Source organism: Doryrhamphus excisus, linkage group LG6 (genome assembly GCF_037039965.1).
Source record: "Doryrhamphus excisus strain RoL-2023G ecotype Guam linkage group LG6, RoL_Dexc_Guam_v1.1, whole genome shotgun sequence".
Taxonomy (NCBI): Eukaryota; Metazoa; Chordata; class Actinopteri; order Syngnathiformes; family Syngnathidae; genus Doryrhamphus; species Doryrhamphus excisus.
Genome location: NC_136362.1, coordinates 19,474,582 through 19,495,989, shown reverse-complemented (window position 1 = coordinate 19,495,989; position 21,408 = coordinate 19,474,582). Strand labels below are relative to the sequence as shown.

The window sequence follows — 21,408 nt, the reverse complement described above, 5'->3', positions numbered from 1 at the left end:
TCTTTATTATTAGCTATAATTTCAACACTTTAAACCTTTTTGAAACTGCAACTTCAACCATTTATTAATGCATTTAAGCATTTAGGACCAGCATGTCATGTTACAATGCCTCTAAAGTTGTGTAATCAGACATAAACAGTTATAAAACATTTGGCAAAAAAAGTTACACAATAGTATCAGGCAGATGTAGCAATTAACTTTTGACTACACGAAGTTAGAAACTTTTCACAAAATGTATGCATGACTAAATTAAGAAACGAGGAAAATCTTTATTTAGGATACATTTGTATGAATTTCACATATATATATATAAAAACCTTAAACTCAAACCAATGCCAAAAGAGTTGCAATTGTTACCCCCACAGTTGCAGTGTGCTGCAAAATGCATGGAACATTTTAGTTAGTGCTTGCATTCCATTCATTTAATACACAAAACAATAAATCCATCAAGTAATTGCATCTGAAGCCATTGATGTTGATTTACGACTCAGTGGTTGAGCCTTGCCTTTCTCTCGTCTGCTACAGCGGTCTGCAATGCCAGGACAGTGTCTGTTGATGGTGATGATGGAGAGTTAGTATTAATCACAGAGAGGTAGTCCATCACATTCCACATTGATTTCAGGATTTGCACAAACCCAATAACTTCTGAGAGTAGTCCATCAGGTGTGGGAGTCCTGCTTCGATGTTATAAGAAGTTTGCTCCATTGCCTTTACCAGCTCAGTGGCCCTCTGAGAGACAATAGTTAAAAACAATGTGTTCAGACAAATTTGAATTCATTTTTATTTAAAAATGGTGCTGCAAAATAAAGACAGACTACCTGAAGCTCTGCATAAACGTTCTCCTCTAGTTCCGCCACATGGCTTATGGCGTCGTACACGCTCCTGTCCACAACAGCGTCCTGTGACACACAAGCCATAAGTAAAACACCTCTTTAGTTTGCTTTAGTGTTAGTATTAGCTTGAAGCCGGACATGCTGACCTCCTCTGAAGAGCAGTCGACAGGCTCCTGAACTTTGGCCTCTCCGCTGACTTTGGAATTACCATTCAACTCCTTCACTCTGTTGAACACATGAAATCTTGTTTAAAAAAAACAACACAGTATAATCCCATACAAATATGTAAAATGTATTTTTCAATGTACCTGTCAGCGTAACGTAGTGTGTTCATTGTATATTCACATGAAGCCATTCCTGGGGACACCATAGCGATCTGATCAGGAAACGAGGCGGAAAAAGCAAGCATGTAATCCACGGTAAAGTCACACACTTTGTATTGCAGACAGCCCGTTCAGAAAACAGCAGCACAATCAAATCCATGTCTGTGCCTCCATCCATCCTTCGCTTATCCCAAGTTGTGTTGCGGGGGCAGCAGCCTAAGCAGGAAAGCCCAGACTTCCCTCTCCCTGCTACTTCGCCCAGCTCCTTCCGGCGGATGCCAAGGCGTTCCCAGGCCAGTTGGGAGACTCTTGGGAGTCTCTCCAAAGTGTCCTGGGTCTTCCCCGAGGCCTTCTACCGGTTGGACGTGCCCGGAAGACCTCCCCAGGGAGGCGCCCGAGAGACATCCTTACCAGATGCCCGTGCCACCACATGTGGCTCCTCTCAAAGCGGAGAAAAACAAAAAAAAAATCGGCCTGCATCTCAAACCTCCAATTTTGGCACTCAGATTCCAGCACGCCCATCCAGCAGCGACCAGATAGCGCCCATGTCATCACAACAACAGTATCTGCTAGTGTGCTAACAAAGTAGCGAGGAGGCACTACCTTTTAACATTAGAGCCTTCTTGACATGAAATAACACCCCTATAGTCATCTTAACATTCGTATTACTCTACAGTTAAGTTAATAGTAAATAAGGCATTCAAAACATGAATAGGACTTGTGCTTGCGTGTGTTTCTAGAAATGTGTTCCAAGAAGTGTGTTCCAGGAGTGGGGAAAGGAAGCGACGTCGGGGGATTCAGAATAAAGATCTTGCCGTGGGTTATGGCCACAACAGTCTTTTGTGAGATAATTCAAACCTGCAATAAAAAGCCTGTTGCTATGGCGATACGTGATTCTGTGTGTCAGCATACGTCACAACATTACTGACACACAGTTGCTAACGTAGAATACTACAATGTCTTGTGTGTCTTTTGAATACCTTATATAACACTAGCTTAAACATGTACTATATGATTTGACTAATAGGCTGTATTCAACCACACATCAGCATGATTTATTACTTAATAATCTTAATAATCTTGAATAACCGTGATAAGAGTGAAGCGTGAAATTAAAATCCAAAGTGGCGAAGGAGGACTGTATTGCCCTAAGGTTAACATGTGTCATGTTTACATACCATGCAGATCCTGGAATTCTCTCCGATGAAGGAATCCCGAAGGACCTTGGTCAAAGTGCTCATCCTGAAAGGAATGTGATCACTGTTCATGCCAAGTGACCGGATGCACTCCTGTTGTTTAGGAGAAAGAGGAAAGGGTCCTATGATGAAGTTCTTATGTACCAAATGCATGATCCACATGTTTAGATTGATTATTGCCTAGTGCACCTTTAGAGCCAAGAGACTGCGGTTGATCTCGGCCGTCTCCACCAAAGTGGCGCGGTCATTGCTGCAGACATCCGTGCCGCGCTCATTGCCGGCCAAGTCGACCAGGGAGAACTTGCCGTGCAGTGTGTTTGTGCGGTTGTTGCGCCTGAGGACAATCTGGAGGACGGCATGGGAGCGCGAGGAGTTGGCGTTGGCCGAGGTTTGGCCAAATGTCCTAGAAGGAGGAAAAAAGGGAAGCAATGATGTTGATGCAGAACTTGTCTGACTTTGTTTCTGTCAAGGGCAGATTTAAGGTGAAAGCCTTCAGCTTGTACCTTGCTGCACTGCCTTGCTGGATCATCTTTATGACCTCATCCGCTGTGGACACATAGACCTCCTCCAGGCCCACGACTTGTACCTGCTGACGCTCGTCCTCCAGCACACGGAGCTTGGCCTTCTTATTTAGCAGGTCATATACCTGGACACAAAAAACAGCAATAGGGCGACTGAATTAGAACCTGACAGAGAAACAGAAAGAAGAGGTGTTTCTTACTTTGCCGTTGTAGATCTCAAAGAAGCTGACGTAGACAGACAGATCCAGGTTGGCATACCTCCTGTGACCGAGACAGGCGAACACATCCTGAGCTAGAAGGGAGAAAATGTGAAGAATATTATGTCAGGGAATTAAAACTAGAATTAATTAGCATTCCTGTGAGTTCTACCTGCTAAAGCGTAGATTCCCTTGGCGCAGTTCTGCTGCTTGCCTGAAAAATCACCTCCCATTGTCTACATGCAAAAAAATCCCCCCACATTTTTCATCAAATCATGTTACAAACGCAATCTTAACGCCCAATTCACTTACATGCGTCTTCCCACTTCCTGTCTGACCGTAGGCAAAACATGTGGCCATACCACCTTCGAAGATAGACTGCACCAAAGGTTTTGCAGTGAACCTGAAAATCACAAGAGGCATTATTATTTTTTTTTAATCGAAATTTCCAGTGGGTTGTTTCCAGGACCGCAGGCCACACAGCTAGGAAACCAGGGTCAATTCCACCCTCAGGCCATCTCTGTGAGGAGTCCTCCCCGTGCATGCGTGTGTTTTCTCCGGGTACTCCGGTTTCCTCCCACATTCCAAATACATGCTAGGTTAATTGGTGACTCCAAATTGTCCATAGGTATGAATGTGAGTGTGAATGGTTGTTTGTCTATATGTGCCCTGTGATTGGCTAGCAACCAGTCCAGGGTGTACCGCGCCTCTCGCCCAAAAACAGCTGGGATAGGCTCCAGCACCCCTGCGACCCTCGTGATTGGATAAGCGGTAGAAAATGAATGAATGTTTCCAGGGACTCACAAACTGCTAATTCAAAATATTCCTGTGCCCCAGTAGGAGTATGGCAGAAAACAAAAACTGAACCACTGCCCTACAACACATTTAATTTTGGCACCTTAATTGCATTTATAAAGAAAACAGACCAAATTTCACAATAATAAAAGCTTTGATTATACAAACAATAAACATTTATGTCCAAGTTAAATAAATCTGCTACGGTTTCTCTGGAAAAAAAAAATGAAATAATAACAATACCTGTAGACCAAGTCATTGGTGGCTGTTTCATCAAAGGAGTAGTCGAACCGGAAGATTTGATTGTCCAAGTACTTGGTGAGGTCCACTTTCTGCTTTGGCTCATGGACCAACAGGCCACCTCTTCCGGGTACAGAGACCACATCGATCTCCTTTCTATTGAGCTCTAGAAACACACAGCAAGAGAAAAGGCTCTTCAGGCTTGTGAAAAGGGGACAGCAAAATGACACTGACTGTACATCGTGGATACCTTGCTTGTTCAGGGGTCGTTTACGGACACACACGCAAATCCTGTGAGGTTCAATCTGCAAAAATAAACACAAAAATGCAAAAAGACATATGAAACAAAAATTTTAAAAAGGCTCATAACATTTAGTTATTCAAGTTCGTCTTTGAATAAAATCTTACCACATCATCTGTCGATAGCGGGATGATTTCCAGGGTTTCCCTGAAGTCTTGGATCATTTCGTAGAATTTCTGGTTGGGCCGCGACGCCTCTTTGAACTAAGAAGGCAGAGGAAGTGTACATTTTGACTCATACATTTCAATCAAAAACCGGACGGGGGGACCGCATAGATGACTACCAACCTTGCCCTTCTTGGTCTGAATTTCAGTGGGTTTGACAATGCAAGAGAGTCTTTTGTTGCCTTTGTTGAGCTCTTGAGGAGCCACGGTCTTCCTTCTGCCTGAGGAAAAAAAAAAGTTGTCACTGTGACTCAAATGCACTTTGAAAACCAGAACACACCAGATGACAAATTACCAGCTTATTAAGCAAAACATCAGTCTGATGCAATACAGTTTTACATCACTGAAAACGAACAGTATAAGTCAGAAGGAAGACCATGGATGTGTCAAGCCTGAGCGCCTATGTATGTGGTGCTGCATGTGTGGAGACAGCCACATTCGTGGATATACTTCTAGCAGACTCTTTTGGCGTGGCAGCATTTCAAAGTAAACAGAGCTGTCAAATCAATATTGGTAAATATCCAATTTCTTGGTGCCAGGAAATTCAAATTATGTGCATCCCCAATACTGACCTTTAGCAGAGGATGGAGGATTCTTCACCGGTTCATCATTTTCCTTTATAGCCTCTCTGACAAAAGGCAGCGACGTGGCTGCTTTAGCCTCCTTTTGATCATTCCGAATCACTGGACAAGGCAAAAGAGAATTAATATAGGGCTAAAAAGCATTTGTCCTTATTATAGGTCCACTATTGTGCAAAATGTACTTTTAAATGATGCTGAAGCACTTTTCTCCTCCCAGCATCAAAGCTAGATGTTGGCCATCAAATAATACAAATATGGGCCATACTTCTAGAAGATTTCTACCAACCAGAGTTTGTGAGGACCAATGAAGTGGGAGGTCCAGAGGAGACCATCTCAGTAGGTTCCTCCGAAGATGAGCCCTGCTGAGCGACAAGAGCCCGGGACTGGAATCTGCAAGTCTGCCTGACCTGAGGCCGGCTTAAAACTGAAAGGAAAAAAAAACAAAAAACAAAATCAAACATAAAAGCAACACCTGAGGTTATTACAGAAGCAACAGAATCACAACTGAATAATACTAGATTGAACTTCTATCCACAGGTTTCCCCGGTGAGACCCAAACCAAAGAATGTGCAGGTGCATCTCAATAAACTCCTATATTCTACAAATTCACTACAGAGTGAAATATTTCAAGAATGAATTTCTGAATAATTCTGACGATTACAGTGACTTTTATAGTGATTTATTTGCACGATATTCACATTTACTGAGATGCACCTGTGTGTATTATTGCTTGTCACTTGATTGTAGGAGGAGGAAGGTGTAAAAATCAGTGGTTGCTGGCTACCATTTGCTAGAATTACAACTACATCCCATTTGTGTTTTGCACCAGTGAAGCAGTATTACAGGATCGGTGATTTGCAAGAAGAGCAGTGCTGGCTCTAGGCTTTCTTTGTCCCGATTGTTGTCTTAAATATTACTTGGGTTTGACTTATGTTGCTTATCAAACATAACACCTCCAGTATCCATGCCCCTAGTAGTGAAAGCATAAACATTGTACATCTAAAGTGCCTTGAAAGTGGTCAGAACCTTTCTGATCATGTGGCTGTGGCCCTAAACAAAGACATATGAGTTTTTAAGCCAGGAGCCAGCCCTGAATAAGAGGGAGGGAGAACACCTAGCTGACCTGACATGTCAGCCTTGGTCACTGCTGGAGTTGAGGCTTTACGGGGGAAGCAAGCAATCTGGTCACCAATTCATAATACACATTTAGACAAGTCCAGTTTAATTACGTACAGGAGGGCGGGCCAGGAATCCTCGATGAGCGTAGTCGACCCTCGTACTTCTGAGGAAGGCACAAAAACAATGAAAACATCCACTGTACATGGCGTTGTTTTGGTGTAAACACACACTTTCTCTGGAGGAGGGCTGGGTGGCTGAGCAGGTTTGTTCATGACATCTTGTATTTTGGGCAGCAGCTCTGGATTGAGTACACATAACTCCCCCACATCAATCTGGATCGAAGTGCAAGAAACGGGATTGTCAACTTCTGATGATATGACACACTACTTACATGTTTTGACCGACCTCTTTCCCTCGATACGTATCTAACTCCTTCCACTCAGTCATGACAGTGGACTTGACGTTATCCACAGACTTCACCGTTGCAAGGTGGACGCGGCCTACGTAAACAAGTCAAACTTCAGAGCTGACACCTATGATGGCGTCTTAAAGCAGAGCAATATATCATCATCGACTCACCATCGCTGCGACTGATCTGCACCGAATGTCCAACAAGCAGTCGAGACAGCCTGGACTCCATTGTCACGCTTTCTGGTTGTACTGTAAGAAGAAAGCCACAGTGTGCTAGCTTAAACTAATGCTAAAACGATGCTGCTACTGTCAAAACGTATAGCCCCGCTTGAATCGATTAAAACGCCCGTATTGGCATTGAATCGTCTTCCGGTCTGATTTCTTACTTTACGTTTGTCTTTTTCGTAATCTTCAATGCGTCACAATTGTTAACTTGTTATCCGCTCGCACTTCAAAGCCGCTCAAAATTTAAAATGGAGTTATTTCCGAGTGTTAAGCAATCTGATTGGCCGTCGTCATTCTGCTGCTTCTTCTTCGTCTTCCTCTTCTTCTACTCTTTTGGTCAAATGTGGCATTAACACCGCCATCTAGTGCATTTATGGAAAATAGCAATCTCAATTATGTATCCTAGTAGTACAACAGTAACCATAATAAAAGCAATACAACATATGAATAGCATTTTAATAAAAAACGTTATTCACGTAATATTATGTAAATGTGTATTCACATAAAATATATTACACATGCTGCCCTAAATTTTTTAAAATTTGTGGATCATTATAAATAAAAATTGAACGCATCTTTTATGAAGCAGGTCATAAATCATGCAATAAACATATCTAACAAAAAAAGCAACAGGAGACAATCCATGCTAATGTAGCCTGAAATGCTAATGATTTTATATTACTTTTATAGGGCAGATACACTCCCAAGCTGTGGAGGTCAGGTGTCAAGAATATGTTCACGCCTCAATGAAAGATATTCCTAAAAGGTAAGACGGTGTAATTTTTAAAAAGCATGTATGTTAAACAGCCACCTCTCGAATGCCCTTCAACTCCGATCCAAAGTCAGTAGCCAGACTAGGGAGTAGTCACAACAATTGCATGACATGAACAGCACAGCATCACATCTGGTTTATGTCAATTTTCAAAAACCCTTCATAGTACCATATCTTTTGAACAGATAATAATATAGAAATAGAGTAGTCAGTGCACAGCTTATTTACTTGTATTATGTTTACCATATTGCAGCAATACGAGTGTAAAGGTGACTCTAGGGGTGCTATGTCATGTCTAGAGGGCTCTAATAATGAAAAAAATAAAATATAATAAAATAATATAACAAAAAACATATTTAGAAGGTGAAATCCGGGCCTGTTTCAGTGAACATATTTTTAGTCAAGAATTATTTTCTGACTGTTTAAGTGAAATTGGACAATTTCCCATATCGCACCTGATGATATCGGCACCATGTTGTTTTCTTCCCCCATTCTGTGGCCGCGCCCCATGACATCAAGAAGCAAGGACAGCTGGAGACTGACCCATAATTCAGTTCTGCATGTGAGGCTTCCCATTACCCCCTGTCAAATCCCCTTCCAAAGTCTAAACCCTCCTTTGTGTCAACACCCTCTCATGCCCCCGACAAACTATATACAAGCAGGTATACACACTTCCCGCAAGTGACGTATGACATATCAAAGGTTTAATAAACAGCTCGGGTTGAACACACACACCCTTCGACCCCCTCCTCCCATCAGCAAAGCATGAAAAATAAACAGATCACTGTGGGCTCGGCCATTTGGTGGGTCTGGCCTGTGGATGACTGGGTGGCCCAGGGCTGCTCGGTGTGAGGCCTGGGATGGAGCCACAACTGTTTCCTGTGAGCTGCCCAACCCCCAGAGCCTCTCCGCAACTGGCTTGGTGGGTGGCATTCCCCTCCACCACCCTCCCGCTGCCCCCCCAACTCCCACACCCCCCCCCCCCCCCATTTCTCTTCACTTCCCATCCACTAGCTGAAGCTAAACTTGCCCTAGCGGCAAAGGATGTAATTAAAATTGTTTTTTATCTTGCATCAAATAAGTATTTTGATAAAACGGTTGTCAGCCCCTCTTAAAGTGAAATGATGGAACGAAGGTGAGTGAGCTTACATATGGAGCCTCATATTTTCCACAGGTAGTGTGCTATTTGGACAAAAAAAACATTGGAAAAGCTGTAATCATGGCTATTACAGTGAAACCATTCACTTTACAGGTCATTTCGTAATAAGTGGAAATGTATCTATCTGGATATATTCACAGTATTACGTAAAAATTAGGAAAAGGTTTAAAAAGTTCAATAGATTATTCAGTCATTCATTTTCTACCGCTTTTCCTCACAAGGGTCGCAGGGGTGCTGGAACCTATCCCAGCTGTCTTTGGGCGAGAGGCGAAGTACACCCTGGACTGGCGGCCAGCCAATCACAGGGCACATATAGACAAACAACCATTCACACTCACATTCATACCTATGGACAATTTGGAGTCGCCAATTAACCCAACATGTTTTTGGAATGTGGGAGGAAACCGGAGTACCCGGAGAAAACCCACGCATGCACGGGGAGAACATGCAAACTCCACACAGAGATGTTCAATAGAACATTAAAACATTATGATCATTTTTTCGTCTTTCAGTTATCCCTGTCAGGGGTCACAACTGCAAGTCAATCCTATGCAGAGATTTGCTTTGTTTTAACCCCAGACGCCCTCCTGACACAACCTTCCATTTGTCCATTTGTCTTGGGACTGGCTTTGGACATATCAAATGGCTCGCAGTAGGGGGCCCTTGCCAGGAATCGTACCCCAGTGTCTTTAAAAAAAAAAGGAGTGTACCATTATGTGTGTACCATTACACCAGCAGGGTAATATTATTCAGAAATAATGTTTTCAACTTTATATTGTGTGGGACATTCATGTTTCAGTTGTTTGATGAAGTTGTTTTCATGACACCTGTTGGTTTGCATGCAGAAATAGAGCTTAAACATAGGCTTTTTTGAAAAATATTATTTTCTATTCAACTATCACACCAGTGGCATGGGTTCGAATCTTTGTGTGGCATTTGCATGTGTGAGTTAGGTACTCCGGTTTGCTCCCACATTCCAAAAACATGCATGTTAGGTTCATTGGAGACTCTGAATGTGAATGTGATGGTTGTTTGTCTATATGTGCCCCCGCCTCTTGTCCAAAGTCAGTTGGGATAGGCTCTAGCATCCCTCCTGTGATTGTCATGAGGACAGATAGATGGATAAATGGATCACAGTAAGACTCCCTATGCAAAGGTAAACAGAATTTCCAGGAAGGAAATAAATCATTTTGATTTTTGATCCCAGCAAAAAGTGACAGCCGTCCAGGTTTTTAAGAATAACCCAAAGAGTCTATCAGCTGAATCCTTGTCTCAATCACAAGATCCCCCTCAGATGTCAAAATGTGGAACGGAAACCGAGCCTTGTAAATATAATAAACATCACTGAATCATGTAGGCTGCGCCCTCTTGAGTGTACTTTAAGTCTCATTAGCAACAGTGTGAGCCACATGTGTTGCTGGAGCTTTGCAGCACGTTCAGGTGGGATTTCACAAGAACTTGAAGTAGGCACCTTATTAGTGTCATTTGAACCATCCACGAGAGACGGCCAGCATGTGTTTCCACTCATGAGGTTCAAACCAAAGATGAAATAAAACGTTTATGCGAACCGGCTTGAGTTTCCATGCAGACAAACCTGCGACGGCCAGCCTGCCACACGACTTGTGCAGATAAGATTTTGTGGGAGAATACTTGAGCGGTAATCTGCCTAATGACTGTGCAATCATTGGAAAAGAAGCTGGGTGAAAAAAAGGCGGCAATGTTAGTGTTGGTGGTTTGACGTGATAGAAGGACGGGGGTGCTGTTGTATCTGTTGGCCCTGAGTTTGTTTGACTGCTCCCCCCCTTTTTCCATCTGAAAAATGCATACTTTTTTTCCACTCAATGTAAAGAAAATTGGCTCTGTTACGCTGTGCAGACTAAATAAACACACATGCATTCGTTAGGTGACCTCCACAAACTGACAAACCACCCAGGAAGCTTGATGCTTCCCATCAACGTTTGTGTTGTTGTTGAGCGACATGTTGGACAACTTATATGTGTTACTCAGAAGTGCAACTTCCTACATTCTGAAGGGTATATATTTATTTTTAACACATTTTAAGTTACATATAACAGCAGGTGAGCACCTCAATTCAAAACCAAAATTGATTGATTATTGATTATTTCAATTTTGACCTTAGCACAGTGTGGCCTGGGAGCCAGCCGCTGCTGTTTTAAAAAATATATAATTTAACAAGAAAACAAAATGAAAATAGCAAAAACAAGCAGTATTTTTATTAGAATAAGCTCAAAATATTATACATCGAAAAAAGTTGTAATCTAATGAGAAAAAGTCATAAGAATAATATTAGGAGGTCAAATAACATAATTTTACTTAAGACGTTTGGGGTGGCTTGGTTTCAGGAGGCGTGGTAAAACTGCCCCTTTGTGATGTCACAGAGAGCATAGACATCCTTATATGGGTGTGTTTGTAAGTCAGATAAGCTCTCTGCCCTCCCCCAAGTTCTGCTCCTCTGTTTACTTGCTAGCAATGGCTCGTACGGGAAAGTTGTTGTTTACAATTCCTAAAGATGCCACCATCAGGCACAATTGGTTGGAGTTCCTGATTCCCTACAAGCAAAAGAAATGCAATCTGTCATTTTAGCATTTCACACTGGATTGTTTTGTGAAAATGGGCCACGATGCAGCTGGACTAGCCAACAAACTTTCCAACTTGACTTGGTCAGAAGAGCAAGCAGGAAGTAACAATTGATCAGTGTCCTAACTGTGTCCTAAAAGTGGTTGTCTGTGTAGCATTATGAAGTGTGCATAAAGGGAGTAGGGTTGCTAATAGCTGTTTCCCACCACAATTAGTGGTCACATTTGTTTACCAATGCTGTAGAAAACCGCTAACACTAAAATGCTAAAGCTACTTACCATTGAGAGACGTCATGAAGTAACCTCTTTTCGTGAGAAACATCGTACTGTCCAGTCTCTACTTCCAACACATACCGTTACCAGCTAGCAGCACAAAACCAGAATTGTGACCAACCACAGCAGAGTGGGCGTGCCTGCAGGCAGACCGTGGGTTATTACGACCCTTGTTGGGATAAGCGTTACAGAAAATGGATGGATGGATGTTATTATTGTGCCTGTTGTGAGATCATTCAAAACTGCAAAAAAGCCTGTTACGGCGATTGGGTGTCAAACATTACAGGAACTTTACTGACACCTAGTGACCAGTGTAGAATACTACACAGCATCAGCCAGTCTTTTGGCTTTTTCCTGATTTTGGAGTCGCCAGAGCGGATTTTTTTGTATTATTATGTATTTTAGTTAATTTAGCCATTTTTATGCCTTAGAATTCTTAATATAGGGGGAAAATTGACGTAAAATGTAAAAAACATTTTGACTAACAATAGGCTGTGTTGAAACACAACAAAGCTTGACTTAATATATTTATGAAAAACTGTGATAAAGTACAACATTGGAACCGTGATGGGACACTCTGACTTATCAAGTGAGGTGAAAGATAGATTTTTATCATCCCATTTGGTCTTAATAGACATTTAAAAAGTCAATTTTTCATAATAGGGGACCTTTGAAAAGAAAAAAAATGAAAAAGGTTCTTTTTATATTTTGGAGCCTGGAAATATTAGTATAGGTAGTATAGTGTACATATTAGTATAGTGTCAGATTGATCGTTTTTGGAAAACAACTAAGATTTGATGCACATTCTTGAGCCGATTGCTGACTGCTAGCCGCAAAGCCACCTGCTTTGCTGCATTGCGGGGTGTGGCCACTAGAGGGAGCTGAAGCTACTAGAGAAGAGCATTAACCTGAGTTAAACACTTGTGTGTCCTTTTCACTGACCAGTCTCATTGATTCATGACTAAACCTTGTGTGTGTCCAAGCAGACAAGCAGCCAAACAGCATGGAACAGTCTGGAACGTTCTCTCATTAGAGCACATTAGTATTGGCGGCACACACTGAAACACGACCATTTTGGTTCCAAGAGCATCATGAAAGAAAAGCTGCCATATATACTAAGCATACTCTTCAAACACATCATTTAAAAGGCAGAGGATGGAGCGCTCAAGAAGAAGCTTATTCACCTTTGAGCTGGGGCACGGAGACATGCGGCTGTGCCAGCGGCCACCTAGGTTTGCCCAGCTGGCGAATTTGATCCGTTTCTTCATGTCTTAATTTTGTTTATTTATTAGGTCTGTGTAGCAAAAATGTGTGGTTTGTAGTACACACAGCTGCATGGCACCACAGGAATGGTTTGTGTGTGTGTGTGTGTACAGGATCACAGTACCACCATTTCTTGCCACTGGCAGCAGGCCCTTCAAACAATTTAGTATCCAAGCTTTATTTATTTATGACATTAATAAAATAACTTTACTACAGGAAGAAGGCATAATTGCATATTAGGTCTTTGTTTATGCTGTGTTTGGCAGCAAATAGAAGTTTTTCGCTGCTATCGCGGTTTTTACCAGTCAGCAGTAGCACTAATACTGTAATGATTTTATTTTAAAATACCTAAGCAGGCGGTTTACTCGTGAAGTTCAGTGTGATTCAGACCTACAAGCAACAAAAACGATATGATGATAAGATGTGATGTGACTTGATATGACTCAGCAATAACTAAAAATACAATCAACACATCCGTCCCCAAGTGGAGGAGTTGAAGTACCTTGGGGTCTTGTTCATGAGTGAGGGAAGGATGGAACGCGAGATCGACAGGCTGATGGGTGCATCGGTCTGTTGTATTGAAGAGGGAGCTGAGCTGAAAGTAAAAGCTCTCAATGTACTGGTCGTTCTACGTTCCCTACCTTTACCGATGGATGGTCATGAGCTTTGGGTAGTGACAAAAAGATCACGGGAAAAAGAGGCTGAAGGTTGGCTAGGCTCTCCTTTAGAGGTAGGGTGAAAAGTCATCCGGAAGGAACTCTAGAACTGCTGGTCCTCCGCATTGAGAGGAAGCAGATGAGTAGGAGTAGGAGGCCTCAGGGAAGACCCGAGGTGCGTTGGAGAGACTATGTCTCTCAAATGGCCTGGGATCCGTCAGGAGAAGCTGGATGAAATAGCTGGGGAGGAAGTCAGGGCTTCCCTGCTTAGGGTGCTACCGCTGTGACCCGATAAGCGGAAGAAGATGTATGGATGGATTGATAATCAACACACACTTTATTGCACTATTGTGGCATAAAACTGCACTGCATCACACAAAAAGTAATATTGCTAATGTTTTGGCTTACCGTATTTATACGAGAACGCCTCTGATTTTCATTCATTCATTCATTTTCTACTGCTTTTCCTCACGAGGGTCGCGAGGGGTGCTGGAGCCTATCCCAGCTGTCTTCGGGCGAGAGGCGGGGTACACCCTGGACTGGTCGGCAGCCAATCACAGGGCACATACGCCTCTGATTTTGATGCAATCGATCATTAGAATCATTGGAAATTTGATATTGATTAGCCAGTTTCAGGCAAAATTGACCTCGAGCAGGCATTAATATAATCTTTAATGAGAGCACCAACTGGAACCGCAACCTAAACATAGCACTAAAACGTGTTAAAGTGTGTTTTTGAAATGAATTCTTTAAAACGCGCCACTGTAACGCCCCCACTTTTTTTTTTTTATTAGTGACCACAGCAAAGAGGCCATCTGTTTGCACTAGCATAGTGATGAGTGCAACATGTGGCCCCCCAAAATTTCACAAAGTAAATTCCATTATAGGGTTTTTAACCTCCCGTTCCTTTACTCCACTAAAGAACACAATATTGACTCTAATTATAACCTATGTAGCTCTGATTATTGATTTTAAAATCCAAATTGTTTCTCAAAACTAGAAAACGTCTGGAACACATCAGCCTGTATTGCAAACAGAGTTTATGTATATTTATGACTTTTTTAATGATCGTGGCTTAGTGAATACACAAATGACCTAATACATTTTGAAACATCCACCAGAATCATAAAAACCAAATATCTTTGCAGCAACATATTGAAGTGGAAGCTTCAGAGTGTAAAGTTGTATTCTCCACGCTTCATCAACAAACTATTCCACACCCTTGATAGAATTGGTAACATAAAGTTGACCTTTTGCATGCCTGAAATGCAGACTGGACAGTCACAGAGCAGCACGGAACGAGTGCTGTATCCATCTCAATCCAACATGCTGAATTCCTTGACCTTTTTGATATATTCATTCATTCATTCATTTTCTATATTGCTTATCCTCACTAGAGTCCGGGCATGCTGGAGCCTATCCCAGCTGTCTTTGGGCGAGAAGCGAGGTGAGGTGCACCCTGGACTGGTCACCAACCAATCACAGGGCACACAAATAACCATTCATATGGACAATTTGGAGTCACCAATTAACCTAACATGCATGTTTTGGGATGTGGGGGGAGAGGGAGATGGGATGTAGCAGCCCCCTTTTTATATACCTTATTTTCTGGACTATAAGTCGCTCCGGAGTATAAGTCGCACAAGACCAAAAATGCATAATTAGGTAGAAAAAAACATACATAAGTCGCATTTTTATGCAGGTAATTTATTTTACAATCTACTTGACCACAACAAACATTACGTCCTCTTGGAAGGCAAGTTCTAAAAATAAAAGAATAGAGAACTGGTTGAATAGGTGTAAGATATGCTAACACAATGCTTATTCAGCTAAACAAAACATAAACACGAACAGAAAAGATGTCCAGTTTTTTCATTTATAAGTCACTCTGGAAGGGCTGCACGGCGGTCGAGTGGTTAGCGCGCAGACCTCACAGCTAGGAGACCAGGGTTCAATTCCACCCTCGACCATCTCTGTGTGGAGTTTGCATGTTCTTCCCGTGCATGCGTGGGTTTTCTCCTGGTACTCCGGTTTCCTCCCACATTCCAAAAAACATGCTAGGTTAACTGGTGACTCCAAATTGTCCATAGGTATGAATGTGAGTATGAATGGTTGTTTGTCTATATGTGCCCTGTGATTGGCTGGCAACCAGTCCAGGGTGGGATAGGCTCCAGCACCCCCGCGACCCTCGTGAGGAAAAAGCGGTAGAAAATGAATGAAAGTCGCTCTGGAGTATAAGTCGCAGGAACAGCCAACCTATGAAAAAAAGTGCGACTTATAGTCCGGAAAATACGGTATATGTTTGCTATTTAAAAAGGTCATTACGGTTCTTTTTCTGTTGTCTCACTAACCGTGTTCCGTGAAAATTTGCAATGCAATTGTAACAAAGCAAAACTGTTCTAGTAAAACAATCATACAGTTCACTCTTACTGCATCACAAAGCTGCTGAACAGGACAGGTTCATAAAAAAACTGAATAAATTGATGTGGTCATCAGCCATTGTTATGCCCTTATACAAAACAGACTCCATATTTTACACTTGCTGCATATCAGATGTATCATATGCTTTGGTGAAGATAGCAGAACAAGAACAAAGGAAGCCACAGTGTGCCCATGAAAGACGTTACCAGTGGATATGTATTGTTTCAAGCCTATTGGAGTCTTCAGTGTATGTGAAGAAATGAAAAAGCCACACTCATGCATGGTGTCAATTACAGTTTTGCCCAAATAGAATAATGCCGGCCTCATTGCTCCACGGCCTGGCCTGGTCCTCCTATTCCTCTTCCTCCTCCTCCTCCTCCTCTTCACCACATGAAATGTCTGTGTATGCCAGCCTAGCATTGAGCCTTCATTAGCTTTTACTACCCCACTTGGATGTGTTTAGCTTTGCTTGCCACCCCCTCCCCACACTCTTTCTGACTTGTCTGTCTAATTACCAACCCCTCCGTCTTTTGCCTGCTTTTTGGGGTGGGAGGAAAAACCCCTCGATGCCATGCCACCGTATTATTACACTGCGGCTGCAATTGAAGAGCCCCTAAACTGTAAAGAGCATACACACAGTGGGGGTCCTGAGACACATGGACACACACACACACATGCGAGTCAATGCACAATGATCCAGCGTCACGTCTGGTGCTCAAAAGTGTTATCGTTTGAACTAAACAAACCGCTTATAAACACGCTGGGCCCTCAGCCTTACGAGGCTCATATTTAGAGCCTTCTGTAAACAGCCCAGCACAGAATGAATCAATTAAAAGGGCATTACGCCGGTTCCTGTTTATTTAAAACATGTTTACACTGCATGGACCCTCCCGCCTGTCTGCATGATTGCTGGATTCCTCCTCCTCCTTCCAGCCTGGTCACGGCCAAGGTATATCAACACACACACACACACACACACAGGACGTAGATTGCAAACACATTTGTTATGCTGAGGAACACTTTGAGTATATATTGATTTCCTTCTTCCGCATGTTGATTAGAAGGTGCAATCACAGCATGAAAGAAATGGCTGAGTGGGAAGAAAGAGGGGAATTTTATGATTGAGCAAGTAAATCAAAAAGAGCAGAAAAGTTGAGCAGAAAGCAATAAAGAAAAAGAAAGCCACAATGTTGACAGTCATAGCATGTAGTGTCTTGTCACTGTATTCTTGTCTGTATGTCACCAATTACCGCACAGACATTATTATGAAATACAATGGTGGCCTGACTGTTCAGTGCATCATAACATGGGTCTACAGTATAGATCTCCGCTTTTCTGAGGGGTCATGTTCCAAGACCACCCGCGAATGGCGTAAATCTGCACTCAGTTGAGATGCTCGTAAAAATGTCTTTGTTTGACACATGGCTCACTCCGACCCCTCTAAACTCTTGACGTTGACGTTCTCCTCCGAGTTTGTGACTGCTGCAATTATTAGATTTGATTACATTTCTTCGACCCTCCCTTGCCTCTCTCCAATATGCCTCATACATTTCTTAAACACATTTTAAAGTATGAAGTATAAGTATATGTACTCACCACCATCCATTTTGCATATCTTCATTAGGGTCGCGGAGGTATGCTGGAGCCTATCCCAGCTGACTTCAAGAGAGAGGCGGGGTACACCCTGGACTGGTCGCCGGCCAGTGTACTCACCATTAATGAATGATAATTTAAGATGATCAATAAACAGATAGAATCTGAGTTTCACTTCTGTGCCTCACAGCAACTATGGTGAGTTCAAGGACTACAGAACAATATCAGTGAGGCATAAACATGTAAAAATTGTGGACTTGGCCCCTGGCCCTGAGTTTGACACATGTGGAGTCAGCCATGGCATGTCTGACATAACACAGTGAAAGGTTATCCTCCCATTCCGTGTGGAAGTGGTAAGTCTTTGGCTTCTTGCTTTGTCCTTCTTCCCCACTCCATTTGAACCCCTTACTTAAGTGTAGAATAAATACATTTGAGGCAAACTCGTGAACTTGGTAGCATGCTATGTTTAAAGCAGTGGTTGTCTCTTGTGTCTTTGCAGTGATCCAGTACACTGAGCATTACAGTTGCAGTAATGTGTTTGTGTAAACAAAGACTAAAAGGACTGTATACATGACTGTAGGGGTTTCATTTAATGTCTTACAGGGGTCCAATAAGGGTAAAAATCATATATGCTCAAATTAGGAAAATATTCAATTTACTAATATTGAATCCTACTTCACGAAATTCACTTATACACCCCAATACAGTTACACGTCACATTTGGGAGTGTCCTTTTATTGTGGCCAACCTAAGGAAGACCTGTGTAATAATCATGTTGTCTCATCAGCATCTTGAGGTGGCTAGCTAATGACTGATGATTGCTCACTAACAGATGTAGACATGCTGCTAACAATATATGCTTTATCTATATATTTCAGTTGCCTGTAAAAGATGTAAAAGAAACCCCACATTGTTTTTAATAAGTGTAATAAATGTAGTGTGTTGTTCCAAAGAGAAGAGAAACAATCACCGTCCTTTAGAATGTTTGGTATGTCACCTTTCTTGCTGGCTTTACTGCTAATTCCTCCATTCTTCCCTCATGCTGTGCTTAGTGCAAAAGTACAAACACACACCCACACGCACCAAAACCTCGCCTCACACAGACACGCATGCTGGTGCATGTTTTGTGAACACACTCCCAAACACACACACACACTCTTCTTTACTAATCAGCCCTATTGAATTCCTACTACAATGGCCGCTCATCCTCAGGCCACCCAAGCGGGGCACACACACATTGACACACACAAACCATCAGCAGCATCAGCAGATCACAAGTTCACTCTTTTGTTCCCTCATTGTGTTTTCTTTCCCTTCAGTGCTCTCACCTTCACACCGTCAGGTCAGGAGTGCTATCTGGGCTACCCACCACCATCTTGGCCACACACACAACACACATACACACAAGAGATTGTGTGTTTTATGTGTTGCATCTCAATGCGTCATCTTTGAATAAGTGTGCTATGACGTATGACGTGTTAACAGACAAAGAACACTCCAATAGATTGTGAAAGGGAAAACAGATGAGTTTACCTCCTGTTGTGCACCACAAAGTGGCCACTCTGCTTAAAGGCTGGTAAGGGTAGTGCCCCACCAGGTGGTGCTGTTTTGATTTATTTGGTAATATTGCTTTTAGAGCATGTCTTTCCATCATATGGGACGAATACAGTCATAATGTCTTCATCCGTGTATGTAAACACTGTGGAACAATGGGAAAGAAAGTAACGTGAAGCGATGGTGTGGTCTGATTTTTTTGAGGAGCTATTTTGTGATGCAAATGTATGACTCTTTTGAACGCATATTGTTTTGAGAAGACAAACTCTACTTAAAAAGGAATTGCACTTTTTGGGGGAATTTGGGAAAATAATTTGCAATCCTTATGTGAAACATAAACTTTCCCTTTTCTGTGTATTATAACACAAGAAAAACAGTTCATTTCAGCTAGCTTACAATGTTGTCATTGGTATACACCAATTTCGACTATGAAGCCCTCTAAGAAAAAACCTCTAACAACATTGCATCGTTTGATATACATGCTGTGATCATGCATTAACACGTACGCTGATGATAACATGTAGTAGTTGCAGTATCTTGCCACGTTTTAATGATTTAAAACACTACCAAAACTTTTTTCTCTGCATTGATACACATACTTGTTGTTGTTAGTATGTTAGTTCTGTCAACATCAACAGCAGCGACAACACTTACGATGTCCGTGCTCCTTGGAATGGCTGTGTCTTCCAGCACAATACGTGTGCTGTTGGGTCTTTGTTGCGATAATTGAGAGCTAGGTATCCGGTTGTCCGTCTGAGAATGGCGGTGAGACTAGCATTTAGCGACACGCTGTGTAAGTCTGTGAGATAAAACTAGTTTATATACAAGTAAGTTATGTAAATGGAACACTGATTGCATTTTATTTTTTTGGTGAGGAAAAATAGGTAGGTATTTCCCATGACGCCCGTTGCTAGCTAGTTTATATTAACTTGTTTTCTCACACTAGAATGCACAGAAAAGGGAAAGAAATATGTGTTCATGTTTCACAAGGATTGTGAATGATAAATTCACAAAAAGTTCAGTTCCCCTTTAGGTGGCCCCACCAAGTCATCAGAACAACACCAGACTTCGTCATGGGATGAAGTCGGGGTGTAAGTCACCGTTGATGCACTACAGAACTACCCCTTTAACTTAAAATTGTATAAATTCAATGGCCTGGTTGTAGTTGTCTACAACTTTCATCTTTATTAGATCTGTCAACTATTTCTGTTTTATTTATGACTGGCAATCTTTAAATTGTATTGTATTTTATTTACCATTCCACTCAAACCATCGACTTTATACTATTTTGTGGTCCTTTGTCATTATATGAAGGCATAAAGTCTGAATTCAAGAGTTAGAATTAAAAACTATTAATAGTTGAAGAAAATATTCTACTCAAAATCATGTGGTGAGATAGGCGACACATGTCTAGTATCACCATCATAAGGTCGGGCTGGACACACTATGTGTTTATTTTAATTAAACAACGACGCACAAATAGTCTTTTGAGGACAAGACACAATTAGCATAATGGCAACAAGAGAGCAAAAAAAAGTTAGTACGTACCCCTCCGAATTACCTGCATTGTTTGTTTGTTTGTTTTCAAAACAAAATGTCACTCTGGTTAAAAAGTATTGTTTGGAGTCCAAAAACAAGACGCTAGCCAGATAGCTAGCTAGTTTACAAGATAGCTTTCGCCAGGGCCAGCTAGGCAAATCGTGTACACAGAGATGCAAGAAAAGTCGAACAGCAATAGATTTCACACGGGAGTGATCAAACATGCTGGCATCGATTGACGTAGCCTGTGTCAAGCTGTCAGACTGACTGCTTAAAGATGCACACATTTGGCTGTATTCAATGTTAAAAATATTATAATGAAATATAGTATTTGAAAATATGTTGCTTTAATGGCTCTCTTAGTCAAAAACGTTCCACATAGGCGTGGACATTTGTTGTTTACGTGGAGTTTTGCACATATTCTAGAATGATCACTTTGTGTATTTAGTATGGGAGGTTTTGGTTTGTTGGAGCGCTGTATGTGCCATGACAGCAACTTAAAAAGATGAAGGTATCAGATGCAGACAAATGCGTCGCTGTTGTGTGTGAGAAGGAATTTACAGGCTCTACCTTTCATCTACACAGGTGGGCCTACTCTGTGTGTGTGTGCATGTCTCAACTGCTTTTATAGTGCATAAACACATTGCCTTTATTTGTATGCATGTGCGTATGTTG

At 41.9% G+C, this 21,408-nt stretch overlaps 1 protein-coding gene across 1 annotated transcript; it reads right to left on the bottom strand.

The window, feature by feature from the left end:
- Positions 1-153: 153 nt before the first annotated feature.
- Positions 154-7,070, bottom strand: kif2c (kinesin family member 2C). The gene is made up of 21 exons (XM_078791614.1): positions 6,850-7,070; positions 6,676-6,770; positions 6,501-6,602; positions 6,385-6,433; positions 5,438-5,575; positions 5,143-5,253; positions 4,694-4,791; positions 4,514-4,609; positions 4,356-4,410; positions 4,109-4,271; positions 3,383-3,473; positions 3,243-3,306; positions 3,074-3,165; positions 2,856-2,998; positions 2,542-2,755; positions 2,335-2,445; positions 1,142-1,209; positions 980-1,058; positions 819-899; positions 636-729; positions 154-549 (listed from the first exon to the last, which is right to left on the bottom strand). The coding sequence occupies exons 1-21, from the start codon at positions 6,908-6,910 to the stop codon at positions 488-490; spliced, it is 2,067 nt and encodes a 688-aa protein (XP_078647740.1). The 5' UTR covers positions 6,911-7,070; the 3' UTR covers positions 154-487.
- Between the last annotated feature and the right edge of the window lie 14,338 nt (positions 7,071-21,408).